General features: G+C 41.9%; 1 protein-coding gene across 1 annotated transcript; it reads right to left on the reverse strand.

Annotated features, from left to right (window-relative positions):
- Positions 1-429: 429 nt before the first annotated feature.
- Positions 430-19575, reverse strand: LOC6605647 (transcription factor SOX-8). Its single transcript, XM_002030429.2, has 7 exons — positions 18239-19575; positions 13161-13969; positions 12914-13077; positions 6583-6649; positions 6397-6524; positions 4335-4429; positions 430-1712 (listed from the first exon to the last, which is right to left on the reverse strand). Exons 2-7 carry the CDS (start codon positions 13841-13843, stop codon positions 1122-1124), a joined length of 1728 nt encoding a protein of 575 aa, XP_002030465.1. The 5' UTR covers positions 13844-13969; positions 18239-19575; the 3' UTR covers positions 430-1121.
- Between the last annotated feature and the right edge of the window lie 395 nt (positions 19576-19970).

Here is a 19970-nt window from a genome sequence, read left to right on the forward strand (position 1 = left end):
CTAAGAGAGCGTAAAATTAATTAAATTTACTTGGATTTTTGCACCTCAACTTGCGAGCGCCCATTAATTAGTGGCCAACGGTAATTTCGTACCAGGGTTCAAACTTGAGCGTTAAGTTGCTGCGCCTGCTTGAGCAATTCAGTTTGCTCGGCTGCATTTTGTCAACCTGATTGGCCAGAAGTTGCCGTCATTAGGAGGCGTTTAGCGCTCTTGACTTTTGCCTGCCACCCCTTTCCGCCCACACGCAATGTGGATAACAATTATATTGGATTAGTCTGTTCGCAATTATTTAATTAAAATTAAAACTGCAATTCAATTTAATTACCAATATACTCGGGTGTAGTGGAATAGTAAATCTAGAAACATTTAATTTTGGTGTATATGATTTAGTTTGTTTTTAAATTGAAAAACACTCATACCCCATTTGAAAAACTCTACACATTTTGCTGCTGATGACAATGCGTCTTTTATTTTTTGAATTTTTTATTTTTTCTGGTTTCTGAAGTATATATTTTGTGTTTATTTTGCTTTGTTTTATGTGTCTAGTGTAGAATTTAAATACATTTAAATTTAATTTTAAATTTATGCTATGCACTTCGATCTGCGTTTAAAACATAAAAAATTGCACCGCTCGTTGTTGTTTCAATTTGTTGAAATTTTCTCCTTGTTTTTCCTAAGTGATTTTGCCTCTCTGAACCGATTTTCATAACCTATCTCTCGGTCACTTCTCCATTTTCCTGCTTGCTCTATTTTAACAAAGCTTAAGTATAGTTTACAACTGGAGACTTAAATGTAAATGTTGGCTACGTTTAACTTTAATCTCGCATTTTCGGTTATATTCGTGTTACCCTTTTCGTTATATTCTTTTGGGGATTTTTCAACTCGTTTCGCGTTACAAATTCTGATCTCAAAAATCGCTTAAAGTTGCTCTAATAATAAACTGAGTAGCTGATTTCTTTTAAAGAAAAAGATAAATATTAAAAACTTTCGGGAAAACGCATGACGCTTTTGACATGTTCAAATAAACCCAATCAGAATTGCGAACGGAAAAGAAGCGATCCCCTTTCTTGTTCCTAGGTCATGGACAAGTTCAACTCCTCGCTGCCATTGGAAGATGGTGGTCAGAAGATCACCGTTAGCGGTCGCCGAAAGTCCGCGGCGGTGGCGCCACCACTTCCACCGCCCGCCGAGGCCCCGGCAGCACCTGCTGCCCCACCACTCACTACACCACCCGCTGCCGCTGCCGATGCCAATTGACCGCCATACTGCTGGGCATATTGAGCGTAGTCCAGACCCACATCGCTGGGCGAATGCAGGTGCGGCTTGGACTCCACCGCCTCCAATTGGGGCGTGGCATCGCGGTCATCCAGCCCACTGCTGCTGTTGTTGTTGTGCGAGCTGGCACTGCCGCCCCCGCCACTGCCCCCTCCTCCACTGAGCAGCAACTGTTGCTGCTGCTGCTGTTGCTGCTGTTGCTGCTGCTGCTGCTGTTGCTGCTGGTGGTGGGCTGCTGCATGTTGCTGGGCACCATAAATCTTGGATATGTCGAAGGCATAGTTGGCCGCCCGATCCTGGTACATCTTGGAGTCGAAATACGCCTTGGTCAGCACACTGGGGTCCAAGTAGGCGCTGTAGGCACTCGCCTGCGAGGAGTTGCTCAGATACGAGCTGCGCTCCAGGGCGAACTTGTCCATCTGACCGGAGAGGGTGGCCTGTGAATGAGGGGCAAGGACATGGATATTTAGCTCGATTTTTAATAAAAGGATTTAACAGATTTCTTAGCTGTTCAAATACATAATACCAAAAAACTTTTAATATAAAAAAGTTTTTAATGAATTGATATACTTGTTTATACTACTACTAATTTTTAACATTTTAATATTACCATTTCTTTATCATCATTTAAATATTCTTATTCCTAGACGTCACTCTAAGCTGCTTAATGTTCATTGTCAAAGCGATTCGAAACCAAACTGATACATTTTCAATGTAACCAAGCAAAAAATCTTTTAGCCGGTAACTGATTCTTATTGAATAACATCTAAAGGTGCCATGGAAACCATAACCTTAGCCCCTGATCTCCTCCAACGATGCCACTTAATTTGAGCGAAATCAACCGCAGAAACCTGGAGTGCTTAACCTTCTGATTAGTGCAAATTGCTTAACACTTTTGCGGCTTTATTTGACCAACTAATTGTGGCTAAGGCGGAAAACAACCCCAGCTGCGCCTCCCCCGTACTGCAAACCGAAACGGTCTCAATTTAATTTTATTTGATTTGCAATACGTTTTTCATTGCTACACCAGTTGCCAGTTCTTCTGGTTGATGGGAGATTGTCGCAATGGGAATGGGAATGAAAATGTGAATGTTAACGGGTACTAAGCACATCAGAGGGTTGTTTTGCTTCATTTCCGTTTTGTTTTGAGTGGTTGCTGCTGGCCGAGGGGTTGTGCACTGCGCTCCCCTTTTTCAAACCGAACCAAACACTTGGCTCTGGGCTATAATTATGTTGTTAACACATCATCATCACCATCCTCCTCGTCATCCTGGCCTCCCCAATCCTCGATTCCCTCGTTTTTGGCTTGTCTCTGGTGCCGAGAGCGTTTTGGATTACAATTTGATTTGATTTGCACCCAATTGGGAATTAGTGTGGATTCGTAAATATTTTGATCCATCGCATTAACGAGTGGATATTCTGTTTGTCTTGTTGGGTGAAGGCTCCGGTTACTTATCCGTGTGCCAGTTAATTGGTTTAAAACCCCTTGTTGGCCGAGTGGGTTACGCAACGTGGTTCTTTAGGGCAGGTGGGCCAGGATGACAGTTTAGTGTTTAGTCACGAATTCTACAGCAGCTGTGTAAACAATGTGTTTTTTAAGTGGATTTTGAACGATCAATTAATAGAAGTACGCGGAGGACTACCTGTTCGAAATCTCCATCTGGTGTTCATTTCAAAACAGAAAAAAAACATAAAACATCCACCAAAGATTTTTGTTCAACAAGTCTAGACTGATTAAATATTTAGGTATTTGATTCCATATTAAAATATAAATTAAGTTGTACAACCTAATTTTAGTTTTCTGCTGATTTTAGTTCTCAATGATGAAAGCTTAAAGCCGATGGAAGAGTTCTCATCTCTCAAATATAACCGGGAATGCTGTCAGCAATTTGCCATGTCAGAGGTTTTGAGTCCCGCCCACTATGCAATTTTCCCGCGGACACCAATGCTCCTTCATTCCATCACTCAAAATCGAGATTTGTTTGGCTTAAACTTAGTCTATTATTATGGCGGAGGAGCGATGTGTGTTATTATCCAGCAAATGGTAATGCCAGACCTTCAACACCCGCACCGCATCTGCAACGCCACATCAATCACGGATTGAAATAGGCATCGCCCCGAGAATTACATGCCCCTGTAGAGAATGGACAATGGTCGCTAACCGAGAGTCATGGCTTTTAATGGGCTTTGTTAATCAATTGAAGTTGGGCATGGGTAGCTGACCACGTGAAGGAGGAACAAAGGCCCGAACTTTGGCTATAGTTCAACCATTCTCGGGATTCCTTGCAGCTTTCCTCGGGGCAGCTGTTCCACTTTTGAGGACATTTCGATTCCCGATCATACGTCCCACCTGTCTGCGTTTGTTTGTTTTTGAGGGCATGCCTGCCCTTGTTTATCAACTCGATCTGGTTGGAGAGGGGAAACCCACACTCCCTGGAACCGCTAAACATGTAATGACAACTTGCCGGCCAAATCCTTTGGCATGACATGTCAGAAAACTCAATTGGGCCAGGATCTACCGCTTTTTCGCCTGCCTAGTCACAGATGCACCGAGAAAAATATGGTATTTCTTTCTAAATCATTTTGGTTCTTTTTTAAACAAATCTAGTTACATAAATCTTCTAACACTAGATTCCAATAGTATCCGTAGCAATGAATTTCTAAACGCAAAAGGAAGTTGGGATCTATACTGCATTTCTAGAACTTCCAGAACTAAATGTATGAAATAAGTAATGTTTTCTAACTTAATCACTTTAAGATAATTGTGTTTTCCATTCTTCTGCAAATAAACCTATTTATTTATTTTATTTTTCTCGGTGCATCGCACGGCGTGTTTTCCGCCTTTTAAAGTGGGCGTCTTCCGTAGGAGTTTGTAATTATGTTATTAAGGCAACCCCGCAGTAACCTCCGCCCATGTGCACACACTATATATATGTCTGTAATTGGTCTCCGCTACCGTTCAGCCGTTTTGATGGACACGGTGGCACTTGAGGCCCGTGGAGAAGGGGTCGAAGGGTGGACAGGGCAAGGTGGTAAGAGTGTTGGGCAGCGGGACTCACCTGCGTCGTGGTTGGCGTCGATGTCTGGCCGAGATGGCTGCCCAGGTGATAGGCAGCCGCTGTGGGACCAGGCGCAAAGTAACCGGGCGTTATGCCTGCAAGTGAAGCGAACAACATCGTAGATGAATTCAGTTTTCAGTGGGGTTATGGATGGGAAGGGGTCAAGGAAAAAGGGTTTCATCAATTATCACCGTGATGCAACCACAGTGGCATAGGCAATTATTAAAGGTTATAAGTATATTACTACACATATCAACTTAAATCAATAAATTAATATATCTAGAATATTATTTCTTATACTATACTTGTTAAACTTATATATACTTTCTTATACTAATTTCCAAATATTCGGTTAATATTCCTTAACCACAATATAAACTGAATCTCAAACCACTGTACATCTTGACTTGGTCTTAAAATGCAGCTTCGTTTCGGCTCAGTTTGAGGTTGCCATGGTATGTGTTTAAAATAATTGCCACTCGAAATATTTGCGTTCTTTGTTCGGTCAACTCTTTCATTTCGTTTAAATAATAATTTTTCTTTCGGGGTCGCCATCGCCGTTTAATTGGGCGCTGAATCAGCTATTTCACTTGGAAATGAGTGTGTCAGATCCGTAGAGAGAGTATCTACGTATCTGGTAGTTGAGATGCCTGGAAGTCATTATCAATTGCCCTAAACGGTAGTCGTCCATCTGCTCTTCTGGCCTTTTGTGGCCAAGTTGATAATTACAGGCGCCGCTTATTGAAAGTCTTCAGCATTTATTTCATTGATGGCGCTATGGATTTGATTGAGAGTCCAGCCGAATTGGGATCTTCCACCGAGCAATTAAATTCGCTTAGACAACAAAGTTTCCATCAACCGCAAGAAACACAATGTATTTATCTGAAAGATTTCTTTCTTTTCAACTCTTTGGCGATTTCAAGTAGCGACGGTTTTCGATGCCATCATCATTGTTATTATGATAATAGCGGATTAGGTTGTTGATCCATTGTTGTCGATCTTTTTGTAATGACCGGTTGCAGTAAACAAACGGAAGCTCTGTTGCTTGGAATCTTATAGAAGAGGTTTTAAGTAGACTGTATTCCATCTTATAAGAATAATTGTCTTAAGAAGTGTTAGACATCTCAAAACAAGGCAAAAACAAATCAAATTTCATGTATTTTGGTATATACCTATATGTAGATTTTATTAACTAATTTTTGAGATATACTTATGTTAAAGTAATTCCACAGTTGACTGCACTTTCTGCTTTCCAAATCCCTTTCTTTACACAAAGTGCACTGATGGGGAAGCCACGAGCCAACTAAATAGACTAATTCGCTTTATTTATTACGCATTTCCTAGCATTTTTATTATCATTTCCGCTGGGCATAAATCATCCAGCCCCGCGAAGGGGAAAGGCGAAGGACTCGGGACTAACTTAAACCGAGAAAACTTGGGTTAAATTGAGGGCCCAGGCTCATGACCGGGATAACAACTGCTCGGGGTGAAAGACAAAAAACGTGACAAATGCTAATTTAAAACCTCCAACCAGCAGACCAAACTACATACAACCCACCCACTTCCACTCCCCGTTTCATGACCATAGAAAATCATGAATGGAAACTTATGCTCCTGCTTATGGCTCATGTCACATGGGTCTTCCCTGTCTGTCTGTCTGTTTTTTCTTCTCCCCGATCCTCTCCAGTCACTCGAATGAGTTGCTAAGCCAGGATGATGACTTCACAGTTTGTCAGCCAGATGGGTGGTGGTCCCATATTGCGGTTATAAAGGATTGGGGGGGATAGTTTTCCATTGACTCAGACCCCCAAATCCTATTTATTTCGTGTCAAATTTGCATTTGTCTTGTGCTTCAGCCGCTAGTTTGCATATTACTCACTTATTATTATGCCTAGAGCGCTTTGCTTTATGGATTTTCAGGGGCTCTTAATGCGGTGGTTTTTGACATAATTTGCGGGTTTTTCAACTATGAATAGAGTTTTCTTAAAGCGATTTGTGGGTTTTGGGGAAAAAGCGAATTTCATATAATTAAATTAATAATTTTAATGTTTGGAAAACTTACCCGCTCTTAACGCCTCCACGGGCACAGATGGATATGGCATTGGATAAGGATAGCCATCGCGTCTGAGTGCTTTTGGCTTTCGACGCGGTCTGTACTTATAGTCCGGATGCTCCTTCATGTGCATGGCCCTATCGAAAAGTAATTCCTGAGTTAGTAATCCAGATGTATAATCCAGAAAAAGCTCACCTCAATCGTTTGGCCTCATCGATGAACGGACGCTTCTCCTCCTCGGTGAGCAACTTCCACTCGGCACCTAGAAATTGAAATAATTCTCGTTAATCCATTAGATACATTTGCTCTTGAAGCTCTTGTCGAAAATCTGGCTTCAACAATTGGAGTGCACTCTAGAAAAGCTGTCGCACATAAACATAATGTTTGGTCGGGGTCAGCACCCGATCCCCCAAAAACTTGTCTTGTCTGTGCACGAAGGATAACAGCAAACAATGTCGTTGTCAGTGGTTGTCTGTTGTCTCACTCTGCAGTCCACTATCTGTCTCTTTCTGACCCGCCATTGTTCGGGGTTCCCCTTTTCGATCCAGACGAGTTCTGTGCTTACCCCAGCAGGTGGTTTCGGGTTCTAATTTCAGGTAGGGGTCGCAGGAGAAACATAGGAACGTTCTTGAGGCCGTTGGCCAGGATGTGTACAAGGTACTCCCACACAGATACACGTGCCACACAGATACTTTGAATGTGCGGTGGTACACAAGCACAAGGACACATACTATAAGGACACATCCTATAAGTGGCACATGGGGTTGCTTTCGGGGAACCAGGTCTTCCATTCTGGCTCTGGTTCGTCCATTGTGTGTTTGGAAATTGCAAATGTTTTTAAGTTAATGTAAAACGTTATAATGACATGTGTCATATGACGTCTGATGAGGGGACATGGTGTCAAGGAGAGAAAGAGTCGATGAGCTCGGCAGTACTGGAGTTTTCACAATAACAAGGACCTTCAAACCAGTTAACGAGTTGCGGCGTTTAAAGATGATTCTGACTTTGGTTGGCTGAGCATCGTAATCATTTCTGCAGAGTGACTAGATAGTAATGTTGTGGACTTGCAACTATTAATTAACGGAAATTATGAACCTCTTTAACGTTCTTGATTTTATTTGGTCAATTCAGTACAAATTGTTTTTGCATCTTCTTTAATAAATGTTTGTTACACCTAGAAGGTATATTCCAAGCTTATTTATCACATAATAGAGTCCCAAGTAAACCATTGCAATTCCGTCATCAGCAAAGAAAACCGAAGAAAATGTTGACATATTGTAAGTGAATTAGTTGATAAATTGGTTGGGAATCGCTTGGTGTGTGTGGGGGACAAGTCGCTAATTAGTTATAACGTGTAATTTTAGTGGCTTGTCATGCGGACACAATGCCAGAATAGTGTCACATACACACTTGGCCACAAAGCCAGTCACTAACACACCGGAGGCATTGTTATGACAGACAACGATGACAGGGCCAACTGGAAGTCTCTTCTTGGTCGAGGAGGAAACGAATCGAGTGTCAGAGCCAGACTTGGACTGAGGCCCACACAGGCAACGAAAACTATAACAATAAGGCCAATACAAAGGCTGAAAGGCCTCCCGAAACTCCATACTCCCACTCCCACTCCCCATCCCACCTACACCCACTCATAATGGTAAAATACTAATTTATAGATACATTGACAGTGCCAAGGGCCCAACTGGCCATCAAATGAGCAACTCTCCTTCTGCGGACGACACCTTCGAGAGAATGGATTGTCTGGGGGCTGTGGATGTGGATGTGGGAAGAGAGGTGGTGCAAAGGCGCCCTGGACATAATAATAAACAAGACCAGCAGCCGGTGGACATAGATGGGGGCATACTTGTAGATACAAGTTGAGCAGTTGAATAAACTAGACCCACAAAAGGATGACAATGACAATGTCTATGTTTGCCCAATGTCTATGATGTTGGCGCCCCTTGGCCAAACAGAGCACTCCGGCACTTCAGCACTCTAGCACTGCAAGGCAGTCCGAGAATTTTCTCCTCACCGGCTGGCTGACCAGCTTAATAATTGATACGAAAAACAAGCCAGCATTTGGCAGTTGCGAGATATTTCCGAGACTCTTTCTGTTACAATTAACAAGTTTTTCCGGCCTGGAAACGTTGCACGTTTTGTTCGCCTAACCCACAAAGCAAATATTTGACATTTGACCATCACCAGTTGCAGTTTCCAGTTTTTGTGGATTCTTCTTTTTGGGGTCTGCAGTTACACTTTCCACTCATCCGGACAATCGGGCTACTTATGGGATTACTTAGCTTCTCTTCTGCTGGTGGGTTAGGTTGGGGTCCCCACTCATAACGCGACCACAGATTAACTTGTTTGCCCAGCAGTTTAATGGCTTTAGTTGGAGCGTTGGGAGTTTTTTCCATTTTCTTTGCCCTCCGCTTGGCCACTCGAAATCTGGCTTATTTGCTCGTTCTTTGTTGGGAGAATCGTGAGAATAAGTCCCAAGTTCTGACTGGACTACTAGTGAGTAAGGAACAAAAACTTCTCACACTGGGACCTAAACATTATATTGTTTTTCAAAGCTGGCTTAATCTGCAGATCGAAGGGATACTCTTTAAATACATTTGTGATCCTATTTTCGAAAGAATACATATTGAAAGAAAGAATACATATATTCTTGTAATATTTAAATTTTAATCATCTAAAAACTTGAAACAACTTAAACTCGCTATCACTTGGTGAAATTCGTAGCATACTTAAAAGGTGTTTAAATATAAACAAGGTCCATTGTGAAATTCAGTAAGTGAAGGGTAGATCCAGTAGGTTGACTAAGGTGATCAGGAAAGTACCAAGCAATTTTCCACGTCATTGTCATGATACACCCCTTATCTAATGAGCAAGCTTTGTTTACAATTTCTTAAAATCTGATGAATTTTTTGTTTCCACCCATTAAACACTCGTCTCCCACCTGTCAGATGCAACTGGCAGGCAGCGTCGTAACCTTCACGCCCACCCAACGGCCTGCCGCCCACGTAAACGCCTCCTCGAAAGCTTTTTCCAATTGCAAACTAATCAATTGTTCGCATTTTATTAAGCAACAAAAGGTGATCGTGGGGGTGGGAAAAGGCTTGAGTTCGACCTTTTGTGATTGTTTGCTTTTTTCCTGTGCCTGTTCCTGCTCCTTGGGCCTTTTGTTCCGCCTGGTCTAACGGCTCATTCATCCAACTCTCCTCAGCTTTGTCTGCCATTATTAAATATTCCCGCTGGAGAGGCAGTAGCTTTGATTAAAAATAAGGAACATTGTCGAATCGACAGGTTTTTCAATTATTTGCGAATATACAAAACACAAATGGAAAGACTTTTCCACGAAAAGCATCAGCAGTGTTGTTGTTTCTGCTGTCGCCTTTTGTTTGTGCCACCGCTCTGGTTGTTGGTAATTCAAATTTCCAGACAGTAATTAATGACAGTTACAATTTCAATTAAGCCCACGCGCAGTTCTGAATTGTTTTCTATAACATTCACTTTTATTTTATTTTATTCTATTTTATTTTACCCACTCATATATACAATTTTTTCCAACCTTTTGTGGGCCTTTTTTGTTTTTTGTTTGGCGTATAAAATAAATGGCAACGCCAGCGGCGACGGCGTCTGAAGCTGAAGAGCCACTCCACTGTAGCCGGTGTATGGGGCCCTCTCGCTCGCACACGCACGCCCCGTCTCTTTCTGTCGCACTCGGACCATCTCTATCGCACTGTGGTGAAAAAGTAGCTTTCGCGCCGCCATTTTTTGTGGCGCCTTTGTTTATGCCACAGTTATTTTTCCTCCTCTTCCTCGGCCATCATCTTGTGCCTTTTTGTGCTTTTTCTGTTTGGCAATTCCTCATAATGAGCGTGGCCTTTGTCGTTGTTGTTGTTGTTGAATTATTCATTTAATTGAATGTTGGCTTAACTTTTTCAAGTGCAAAAAACTTTGACATTTTGTGTAAATGTGGCAAATGCTTGCTTTTGCTTTCCTTTTTATAAACCCCTGTTCCTTTTCATTCATTTTCATTTTGTTTGCATTGTTTATTTAAATAAATCGTTTTTGTTCGCTTGTGGTGTAATTAAAGTTTTGAAAATTGTCCTTCAGATTATAAAAGGGATAGATGAAGTGATAAGTACAGTGATAACTGGCATAAATGAATATTTCTATAACTAACTAATTTCCAACTCTTTAAACGACTTTTATAAAGCCACTCGTAAAATAATGCAAATTTAATGCGATTGACACTAAACCAGTTGTTCAAATCGTTTCATAAGTAATAATGTCTCAATTAAAGGTGAGTAAAACCACTTTTCTATTTCAATGTAATAATTCTATTATAAAATGTTACAAAAACAAGACTTAGTGTTTTGGCCTGCCAAAAACACAATTTCTTTTACAAGTTAAAAGAAAATATTTATTCCTGAAAAGAAAACCCGAAATGGTTAAATACATAGCATGTAAAGGACAATCCTTGGTCTCGCGGTCATACTTTCTATCAACCAGGTGGCTGACAGTTCAGTCTTGGCCCACTCTGTCCCAGTTCCACCTTTGCCACAAAAGAATTTTCCGAGCTCCTGCCCCTCGATATTCCATCCGCTCTAAACAAACTTAACAAAGACTGCAACTGACAGCAAATATTACTGAAAAAGAGAGGACGAGCGAGAGGAGCTGTCAATTCGCATAATGGATTTGCCAAAAAGCGGACTAAAAAGGAAAATGTGAAAGGCGAACAAAAGCTTTCAGCTCGACAATATCAACAACAACGGCGCTGGAAAAAAATCGAAAGAAAATAATTCGAAATTCAAGTTTGCTTCTAAATTGTATTTAAGTTTGCTGGATCCCATCGATATGTTTACTTGAACTCTTGGCATTGGAAGAGAACGCTAAATGGATGTACAATACTGGATGGCTTATAAGGAGAACGGGGTGCTCAAGGGAGTTGGGCGAAAAACAGCCCCCAGGAGCAGAGAAACCCCTTTTTTATCCTTCGCATCCTTCAGATGCAATGAGTTTGCCTGTTGTTGCTCTTTGGTTCGCTCAACTGGATGGCAAGTGAGTCGCATTTAATTTGCCTTTGTTTCCGCGCCAACAATGGCTAAATAAAAATGCAAGAAAAAGTCATTTAACGAGTGCTTGACTGGGGGAGCTCTGGATGGATTGCTTACCCAGGGGAAACCCCGGTGAGTATTATTAAAAAATTGCACAAAACGCCAGCCAAATCCTCAAAGTTCAGATCGATACTGGCCAAGATGAGTTTGTCTTTTGGTTTCCAGTTGGGTTTTGAATTTGATTTTTTTTGTTATCACTGTTATGACAGCAGCTACTGATTAGTCGAGCTACCCAATCTATAAAGTAGAACTCTCATCCAATATGCATGAGCTGATCGAAAAGGTAGTCCTAAGAAGTGGCATTGTTATGCTAAAGAACTTGGCTGTCAGCTGCCACGTGTCGAGTGTTTGCAACTTGGATTGAAATTGAATTTACTACGCCGAATGCAGAGAGAAAACGATTTATGACCTTATCGATCAAAAAACCGATTTGCAAAATGTTATGGTTTGTGGTGCTTGATAGATATTTATCTTATAGATATTAATGCAAATTTGTATGTTTGATTTACTCAATGCTTTTTGAATTTCAATATTTATAACTAAATATGCACTAATTAAAAGGTTTCAATTAATTTTAATTTTTATTTTTATTTTATTTTTTTTTTTTCAGTGTGCGAGCTCGAAAACTGCACGCCCAAAAGATCTCAGACCTAAAGATCCGATAAGACTTGCGTGGGATTATCTGGCGACGCTCTGAGCCCTCCCAAAAATAAACTACTTAACTTTGCAACTAGTTAAGCGGTGAGAGACAAAGCCGGCCGTGATTTGGTGAATCAAACTTAATCGGGTGGGTGGTGCTCTGCGGGCAAGGTCGATCCCAAGACCAAACCCCTTCTTCGAGCGTAATCAACAGCTTCCTGCGCTGCTCTTCCTGCTCATTGTTTGACAGCCGCTTGTCACTTTTGACAGTTGCGTTGAGTGGCGGGTGTTTTTGGTTTGTCATTGCCATTGTACAGTAGGGTATTACGTTGATTAGTTTAACTTGCATAAGCGTAAGACAGAGATGGAGCTGCAGATTGGGAGGAGTGAGTGGGTGCGAGAGATTGGCAGGTCGTGTGCCGCATTTTAATTTCGTTTTGTATTGCCCCATCCTTTGTCCGCAGATTATACACATTTCGAAAGAAACGTTGCCACCAGATAACCGAGGCTTTCGTGGCATGCGTTACAGAAAACACACAAAAAGAGAAGCTTAAGTGAGCTTGGTTGGTACTTAAATAGTTTGTTTGTTCTGAAAATAACAGCTTGAAGGAGCAATTGAGGCACTCATGGTGGCAAACATTTCTGAAACCATGCTAAAGACATTCTATTTAAAGCTAACAATCCAAAAGCCCATGAATATGTACATTTTGAAATAAAGTCAATTCTACAGTAATGTGTATATATAACACCGATCTTTAAAAACTTACCCAGCCTTTTGGATATCTCTGAATTGTGCATCTTAGGATTATCCTGAGCTATCTTGCGCCGCTGAAGTCTAGACCAGACCATGAAAGCGTTCATTGGACGTTTTATGTGCTCCTCGTTTTGGCGCTTTGTTGTGTTCTGGATCATCAGACTGAAGAAGACATCGCTGCAAAATAATAGGACAGAAATGTGTGAATTAAATTAAATAAATATAATTTTAAAATATTTAGTTCATTTGAAATGACTCACCTCGCGCTGCTGCCGCTGTTCATGAGGCTGCCCATGTTCTGGTGCAGATTGCTGATGGGCGATGCCTGCGAGTTGTGGTGCAGGTGGGCGGCTGCTGCGGCCGCCATCACGCTGCTGGAGGCTGGAGCACTGTGGTGGCTGTTGGCTGCACCGCCGGCTACTGATCCCGCGCCACTGGCCGAACCACCGCCCAGCTGGGAGCTGCCGTTGCTGTGCGTCTGGTGGCTCAGCGCCTGTGACTGGCTGTGGTGCGAGGTCGAGGAGGAGGAAACCGGCGGCTGGCTGTGCTGCTGCTGCTGACCCGCCGGGTGGTGCTGATGCAGCTGCGAGTGATGGTGTGCCAGGTGGAGCGCCGAGTGTGGATGCAGGCCCAGGCCGGTGGAGCCGTTGGGGGATCCGTTGCTGCTGTTGCTGCTGCACGGGTGGTGCTGATGCTGCTGCTGATGCTGTGGCGACTGGTGGGGATGGTGGTGCTGGTGGTTCAGCGACAACTGCTGACCGTGCAGGTGGTGCGAGTGGCCGAGTCCCTGGTCGGATTGTTGCTGCTGCTGTTGCTGCTGATGCACCGCCGCCGCCAGTTGACCAAGGTGGTGCGTTCCGCCACCGGAACCCAGGTGAGTTTGCAGGGGATGAGCTAGTGATAGGCCGGTGAGCGACAGGTGCGTGGACAGACGTTCCATCATATCGTAGATGGAGTCGGGCTTCCTTGGCGCCTCAATCTGTGGCCCTCGAGCCGGCGGGCGGACTGGGTGGTGCTGGAACTATTGGTGCTGGAACTGGTGGTGGTGAGAAGATTTTGATGCGTTGAGCTTAAAGGAAATGATCAGATACGTATTAGTGATAAACGAAATACTATCACTTAATCAAATAATTAGTCAACAATATAAATGTTATGCCTCAAAGCGAAATGTTTTTATATGCATTTTGAGGTTACTTTACGTATTCAATTTTCCTGTTGAATTTGTTTGCCTAATAAAATCACGTGTCCTCATACCCTAAATAATATCCTTTAATATGTCTAAGCTCCTGGGTGACCTAATGGCTCGGAACTCTTGCTAGCCAAAAAATGGGCAGCAAAACTTCTCGAGATAAGACCAACGTCCAATCCATGCAAATCTCCACTGCAGATGACACATTTGCCGAGGATAATGCCAGCCAAATAGCAGGCCATATATATGTGCATGTAGAATGGGGATTCGCACTCAGTTGAGGCATATGTCCCTGGCACACCCGCACTCGATTGTCCTCGAGATCCTGATGAGGAGGACGAGGAAATCCGAGCCCGAATGCGAATCCGAAAGGGACCATTAAACAAATTGAAAGCGTTTAGCCGGACGCTGGCTTCTTGACCCTTTTCCCCGTTCCCCTGGACATGCCGTATTTAACACGTTTTGCGGAAGGAGCTGGGGCATCAAGTGGACCACGTAAATCCCGCTTATAATGCACGCACATGTGGTATCGAAAGGACCCAGAACTGAAGCCTATAAACCGACACATGACCAGCTCATTCCAGCGTGTCCAAAACAAGCGGCTCGGGTGCAAATAGAGTACACAAAAATGTAAAATGGGAAAGAAATGGGTTTCAAGTGCCCCGTCGCATAATGGAAAGGATGGACGACGACGTCGTCGTAGTCGTCTCATTTGTTGTTGTGTTATTGTGCATCCCGGTCGGTTTTAAGGGTTGACATTTGGCCCACACAATGGGCGCAGAAAAGGAGTGAGTCCAATTCTGGTCGAGTTGAGGTGGCAACCGCCAGCGCGGCTCGCAAGTGGGTTTTTTGGCCCAGAAGTCCACGACTCCACTCGGCATTGTTTTTTTTTTGTCCCCGAAGAATGGGCCTCAGACGACATACTTTTAAGAGCTGAAATCAATTAGTTAATTGATTAACAATGCCCCAATGAGCATTGACGGGTCACATGGCGTAGGGGAGGGAAACGTCTGCGAGTTGTTGGCGAACGCAAACAGGAATAATTCATAATATAATTATATTTGAGTGGCTAGTCAGCTAATTAGAGTGGACTACTTGCGGTATGAATTGAATTGGCTTTCTTTAAAATTCATGTAAAAACTTATCAGGTTAATTCACTTTCCAGTTAAAGTTTCTCAGTATTACTTCTGAATAATCATGATCATTGATAATTATTTTAATTAGGGTAGAAATTAAAGTGTTCTTATTAAAAGATAAATAAAGTGGTTGTTGTTTTCAGTTGGGAATTTTCAAAAGTTGTGTGTTACAAAAAAGTGCTAAAGGTAAATTTAAAAAAAGTAACAATGCCGTTGACACATTTCATGATACTTATGTTTAAACCATCTGTTTTATAAATAGCTAAGCTTCTTGAAATAATCACCAAGAATTTATTTAAGGGGCATACATTTAGCATTCATTATTTACTTAAGGAGGTAAGTGCATTCCCACACGTATTGAAAAATGAAAGCTAATAACTTTTTGAATTATTTCAAAAATATAATTTTTTGAAGATTCAAAGCCTATACTACATAAAAAGGTAGTAAAAAGTGGTAAAGTGGTTGAGTCTTATAAATCATAAATGTAAAACTATTTCAGGATCATTACGTGTGTCTCAATAATTTTGGAATACCCTTGGGTTTATGAATTGGCCAACTGTGGTTCGAATCCATTTATCTTTATCTGTCCAATTCGAACGTTTTTTCCCTGCTGCTATGTTCCGCAGTCTCTCTTTTTGGCCCTGTTCATTGCCATTTCTGGCCATGCAACGCAACGTGGTCAATAACTTGCGTTGGGCTATGCGAGGCGACATCTGTACTGCTTCCGGGCATTACCACTTGGTGTTAAAGTAAAAATTGCCCAAGTATGCGTATTAAGCATGAAATTTATATTAAAAGAAAAAGGGGAGCTGGAAACGGGGAGTGGTTAGCAAAGGGACACGCATATTTGTAATCCTTATGGAGTGCAAACAAATTTCTGTGTTGTCAAGTTGCTCTCCATATTTTTGCTCCTCCTTTTTATGTTGCGAATTGGCAGAATACACACAGAAAAATGAATTGATTATGTTTATTTGTGCTTCCACTATGACTTAAGGTATATGTTATAATTCTTATTCTAAAATCACTACGCATATATCAGTTGATATGAAGTTGGATATAAGTTTGAAATAATATTTTCAAACTAATTTAATTTTGAGCTTACTCAAGTAATTGAAATAGCAATAAAACCGAGATTATGATAACTATGTGGACTTGACACTTGTTCCGATGTGGTGCAGTGTGGCAGTTGCAGTATCAGTTGCACCATAGGGCCACCATCCGATTTGACGGTTGCACCACCAGCTGTGCACAAATTGCACTCCAGATATTTTTATTTGCTGTGAATATGCCAGCTCCTCCTTTTGATTCGCTGCACCTCCACGCAGACCGAAATGCGGCTCCGATATTTATTTGTAACGGAAATGTAACCGTTAAGTCCGAAGGCGTGGGTCTTCTCAGGGTGTTAATCTAGTAGCCTTAATAGATAACCCACCAGAGGCACCTTATGTCCGACTCTTTCACATGGAAATCGAGTGCTGAGGAAGTTCTTCTGTTTCGGACTTCGTATCGTATCGCAGTTGGAGTAAAATTAACCCGCTGGCCACTTGAGTTTCGGGGGCCATATAGACCCACTCGTAACCCCCGGCCAAGTTGGCCGTGTTGTTGCTGCTTCGCGTTCATTTGTTCATCCGTTTGTTGGTGTGTCAAACAAGAATTATGATCGGCTTAGCCACATGCTGAGCATGAGATCTCTTCCCCAGCCAGATTCTTCTGCTCATTCTTCAGCGGCGAAGAGGAGTCTCGCGGTCTGCAGTCTTCCACCTCGTCTTCAACACAGGTAGAGCTTTAAGTGTCTCCACTTTGTGTTGAAATGTATCGCGGATACGCACCGGGTTTTCGGTCCCAGCAGACCCTCCATTCAAAAGTGTCGTCTTGCCCGCCCGCTGGGCTCGGATCTTCTCAGGGCCCTAAGCCGCTGGGCCCCCTAATGTTTGTAATTAAGAACTTTCACACTCGCAACAATCGCCTCGTAAACGTACCAGTGTCTCGATTACCACATACCCTGCTCCCCCCAGGTTTAGTGTCAAGTTTTGTGCCGAGGGCTATCGAACAGAAAACGAACCGATACAAAGTCAGCTAACCATATGTGTGCTGATACAACCGGGTATTAATTAGAATTCTTGCAAACTCTTCTTTAGATTATGCCTGTTTTTTGAGCAAATTTATAAAGCCAACACAATGGCCAAAAGAATAGCGTAAAAATATTCGATTGACATCTGGTGCGCAAAATAATTTCAGAAAACTCTGTTTGCACAATTGGGTTTTTTGTGTGCTGGTCCAAAGTCGATTTCTATATGATGGGGGCGCGTCACATAAAATTCAATTGTTGTCAAATTTTTTGTAAATATATTAATAAACATACGTTGTTTCTCCTTATTTCTTCTATTATTATTTGCTCTAATTGCGTCATTTCAAATTCTCTGGGTCTTTTCATTGCGGCTTTTCACATTCCATGAAGTCGGTATTCATTTATAGTTCGAAATTAAGTTAACCAAACAACTTTGAATGCCTCTCGGAGAAAGAAAACGAGCTTGCTTTAATTCAAGTGGAAGATCGAAAGCAAAAGTAAACACACCTCGAGTGGGGCATAAAGATTCCGACAATGATTTCGCAGAAAATGAAAAGAGGAAAATCCTGAAATTATCCAAACAATAAAATCTGTTGATTCCCCTTGTATCTGACGCACTCAGACTCATTATGTGGAGCTCTCTCCGTGTTTACCTAATTGATGGTCAAGAAAAGTTGTTCAAATTGCGTTCTGAACGGCGGTGAATTAAATGAAATTGTTAAAGGGTTAAAGGGATTTTTAATTGATTTTTTACCTGCCTTCTGACTTCAAGTAATTTCAACTAACTTGGAAAACAATTTTAAGACGTTAACTGATGCTCAGTTCTATGAATTATGAATTACTTGTAAATGGATATATGTAGCTTAGCTAAATAATATAAAATAAGCTAAGTTAAACAACTAATAAATTAAATAATCCATAATGTGTTGGCTTAAATAAAGTTACCTCGAAGAGTTCTGCATTTCCTTTGAATTTCCCCTTTTCCGTCGATTGAAATCAAATATTCGATGGCAGCATATATGCGGAATATACTACCGAATTATCTGGATAATATGTGTTTATGGTTTGTTTTTGTCGCTTATGAATTCCACTTTCCGAACTTCCATAAAATGTTGAATTTTTTGACTTTTATGATCTTGGGCTCTTTCGTAACCGAATCTGTTTGACGAACACTTTTCCAATGCATATCACTAGTTTATGTTGACGTGTGTTGTTTGCTTTCCATTCATTGATAAGATACTTATAGTGCATCCAATGCTATGATGCTACAAAGAATGGAGCTTGTTTGATTTGAAGTTTTCAAGAGAAATAAGTAGCTTAGGATTTCAAAACTTTATCGCTTTGCTTTATTTTGATTTGTATTTTGTTAGATTTCTATGAGCACTTTACGAGCGTTGAAAGTTGATATCATATGAGCACTGTTTTGGGAATTGGTTTGTGTTTTATTATTTAGTTAATTGGGGAAGAAAAGTTTGCTTTGTTTAGGATTCACTTTTACTTTGGGATATTTACCGAGAACAGTTTGTTTATGTTTTTAGTATTTTCCTTGTGTATTTTGTTTTTTTTTTTTTTGCGAATATCGGTTATTTCTTGCCGTTTTTTGCGAGGGGGCTAAAACCGTCGCTAGCTGTTGGCTGATCGGCTCTTCTTGGCCAAGTTGGCTGTTGCTGCATCTAAGCGCGCTTTGGCGGCTATTCAACGGATCCGTTCCGACGCGTAACTAAAAACTTGGCGCGCGCTCTCTTCAAAAACACACGAGCCAAAAAACGAGTCTTTCAGTCGCCGAATGGGGCGGGGGGCGTGGCAGGTGGGGCGGTGAGACAGCTGCTATGTAACAGTATCGCTCCACACAAGCACACACACACATACTCAGCAAATCCTCTCTGCAAAAGCTTGTGTTCTCTCTCGCTCTGGATTAATACTTTTTCCGAGAGCTTTCTTTCTTATTGGTTTGTTAAATGTTTTTTATAAGCCTGTTTATAAAGAAACTACATCCACAACAAATTCAAAAATGAGAGCAAACATATCGTTGTATTGGTGAGAGAGAGGCACAACGACCAGGTGACATTTCGTGAAGGAAGAAATAAAAAAAAAATCCAAGAACTGCGACGTCAGGAAAAAAAAACACGAGAGCAACAGAGACAAAAAATGTCAGACAGAAAGGGATGTAGAGCGCAGAGGCAGAGCGCTCAACAAGAGCAGGTGTTGCGTGGGCGTGCGAGCGAGACAAACGTAGTAGCTACTAGGCCACCATAGCCATTTCGCTCTAAACAACGAGTCTCATGATGGGCGTTTCCAATTGGAATGCTTCTGGTTGGGGAAGGTTTCGTGTTACATGAAATGCCAAGTGGAAAATGGGGGTAAAGTGGGGGTCTACGACGGTCTCTTTACTGGTAAGATGTGCCACCATTGGGAGTGAGCTTTTCGGGAGTTTCATGATTATTTACCGCATTTGCTTAGAGACCAGCAAAGAGCGTCAAAAAAATAAAAAAAAGGTGAAAAACAAACTATCGAAAGCAAAATCAACTAATCTTAATGGACATTTATTTTTGAATCGAGCTGAACTGTGGAGATCTGAGCCTGACATCTGGCCCGCAACTACGATTCGCCTTTGGCCAATTCCCAAGCTCAAAATGGTGGATATGTTGGCCAAGGTGGCCATAGTCCGAAATGCGTC

Source organism: Drosophila sechellia, chromosome 3L, assembly GCF_004382195.2.
Source record: "Drosophila sechellia strain sech25 chromosome 3L, ASM438219v1, whole genome shotgun sequence".
NCBI lineage: Eukaryota > Metazoa > Arthropoda > Insecta > Diptera > Drosophilidae > Drosophila > Drosophila sechellia.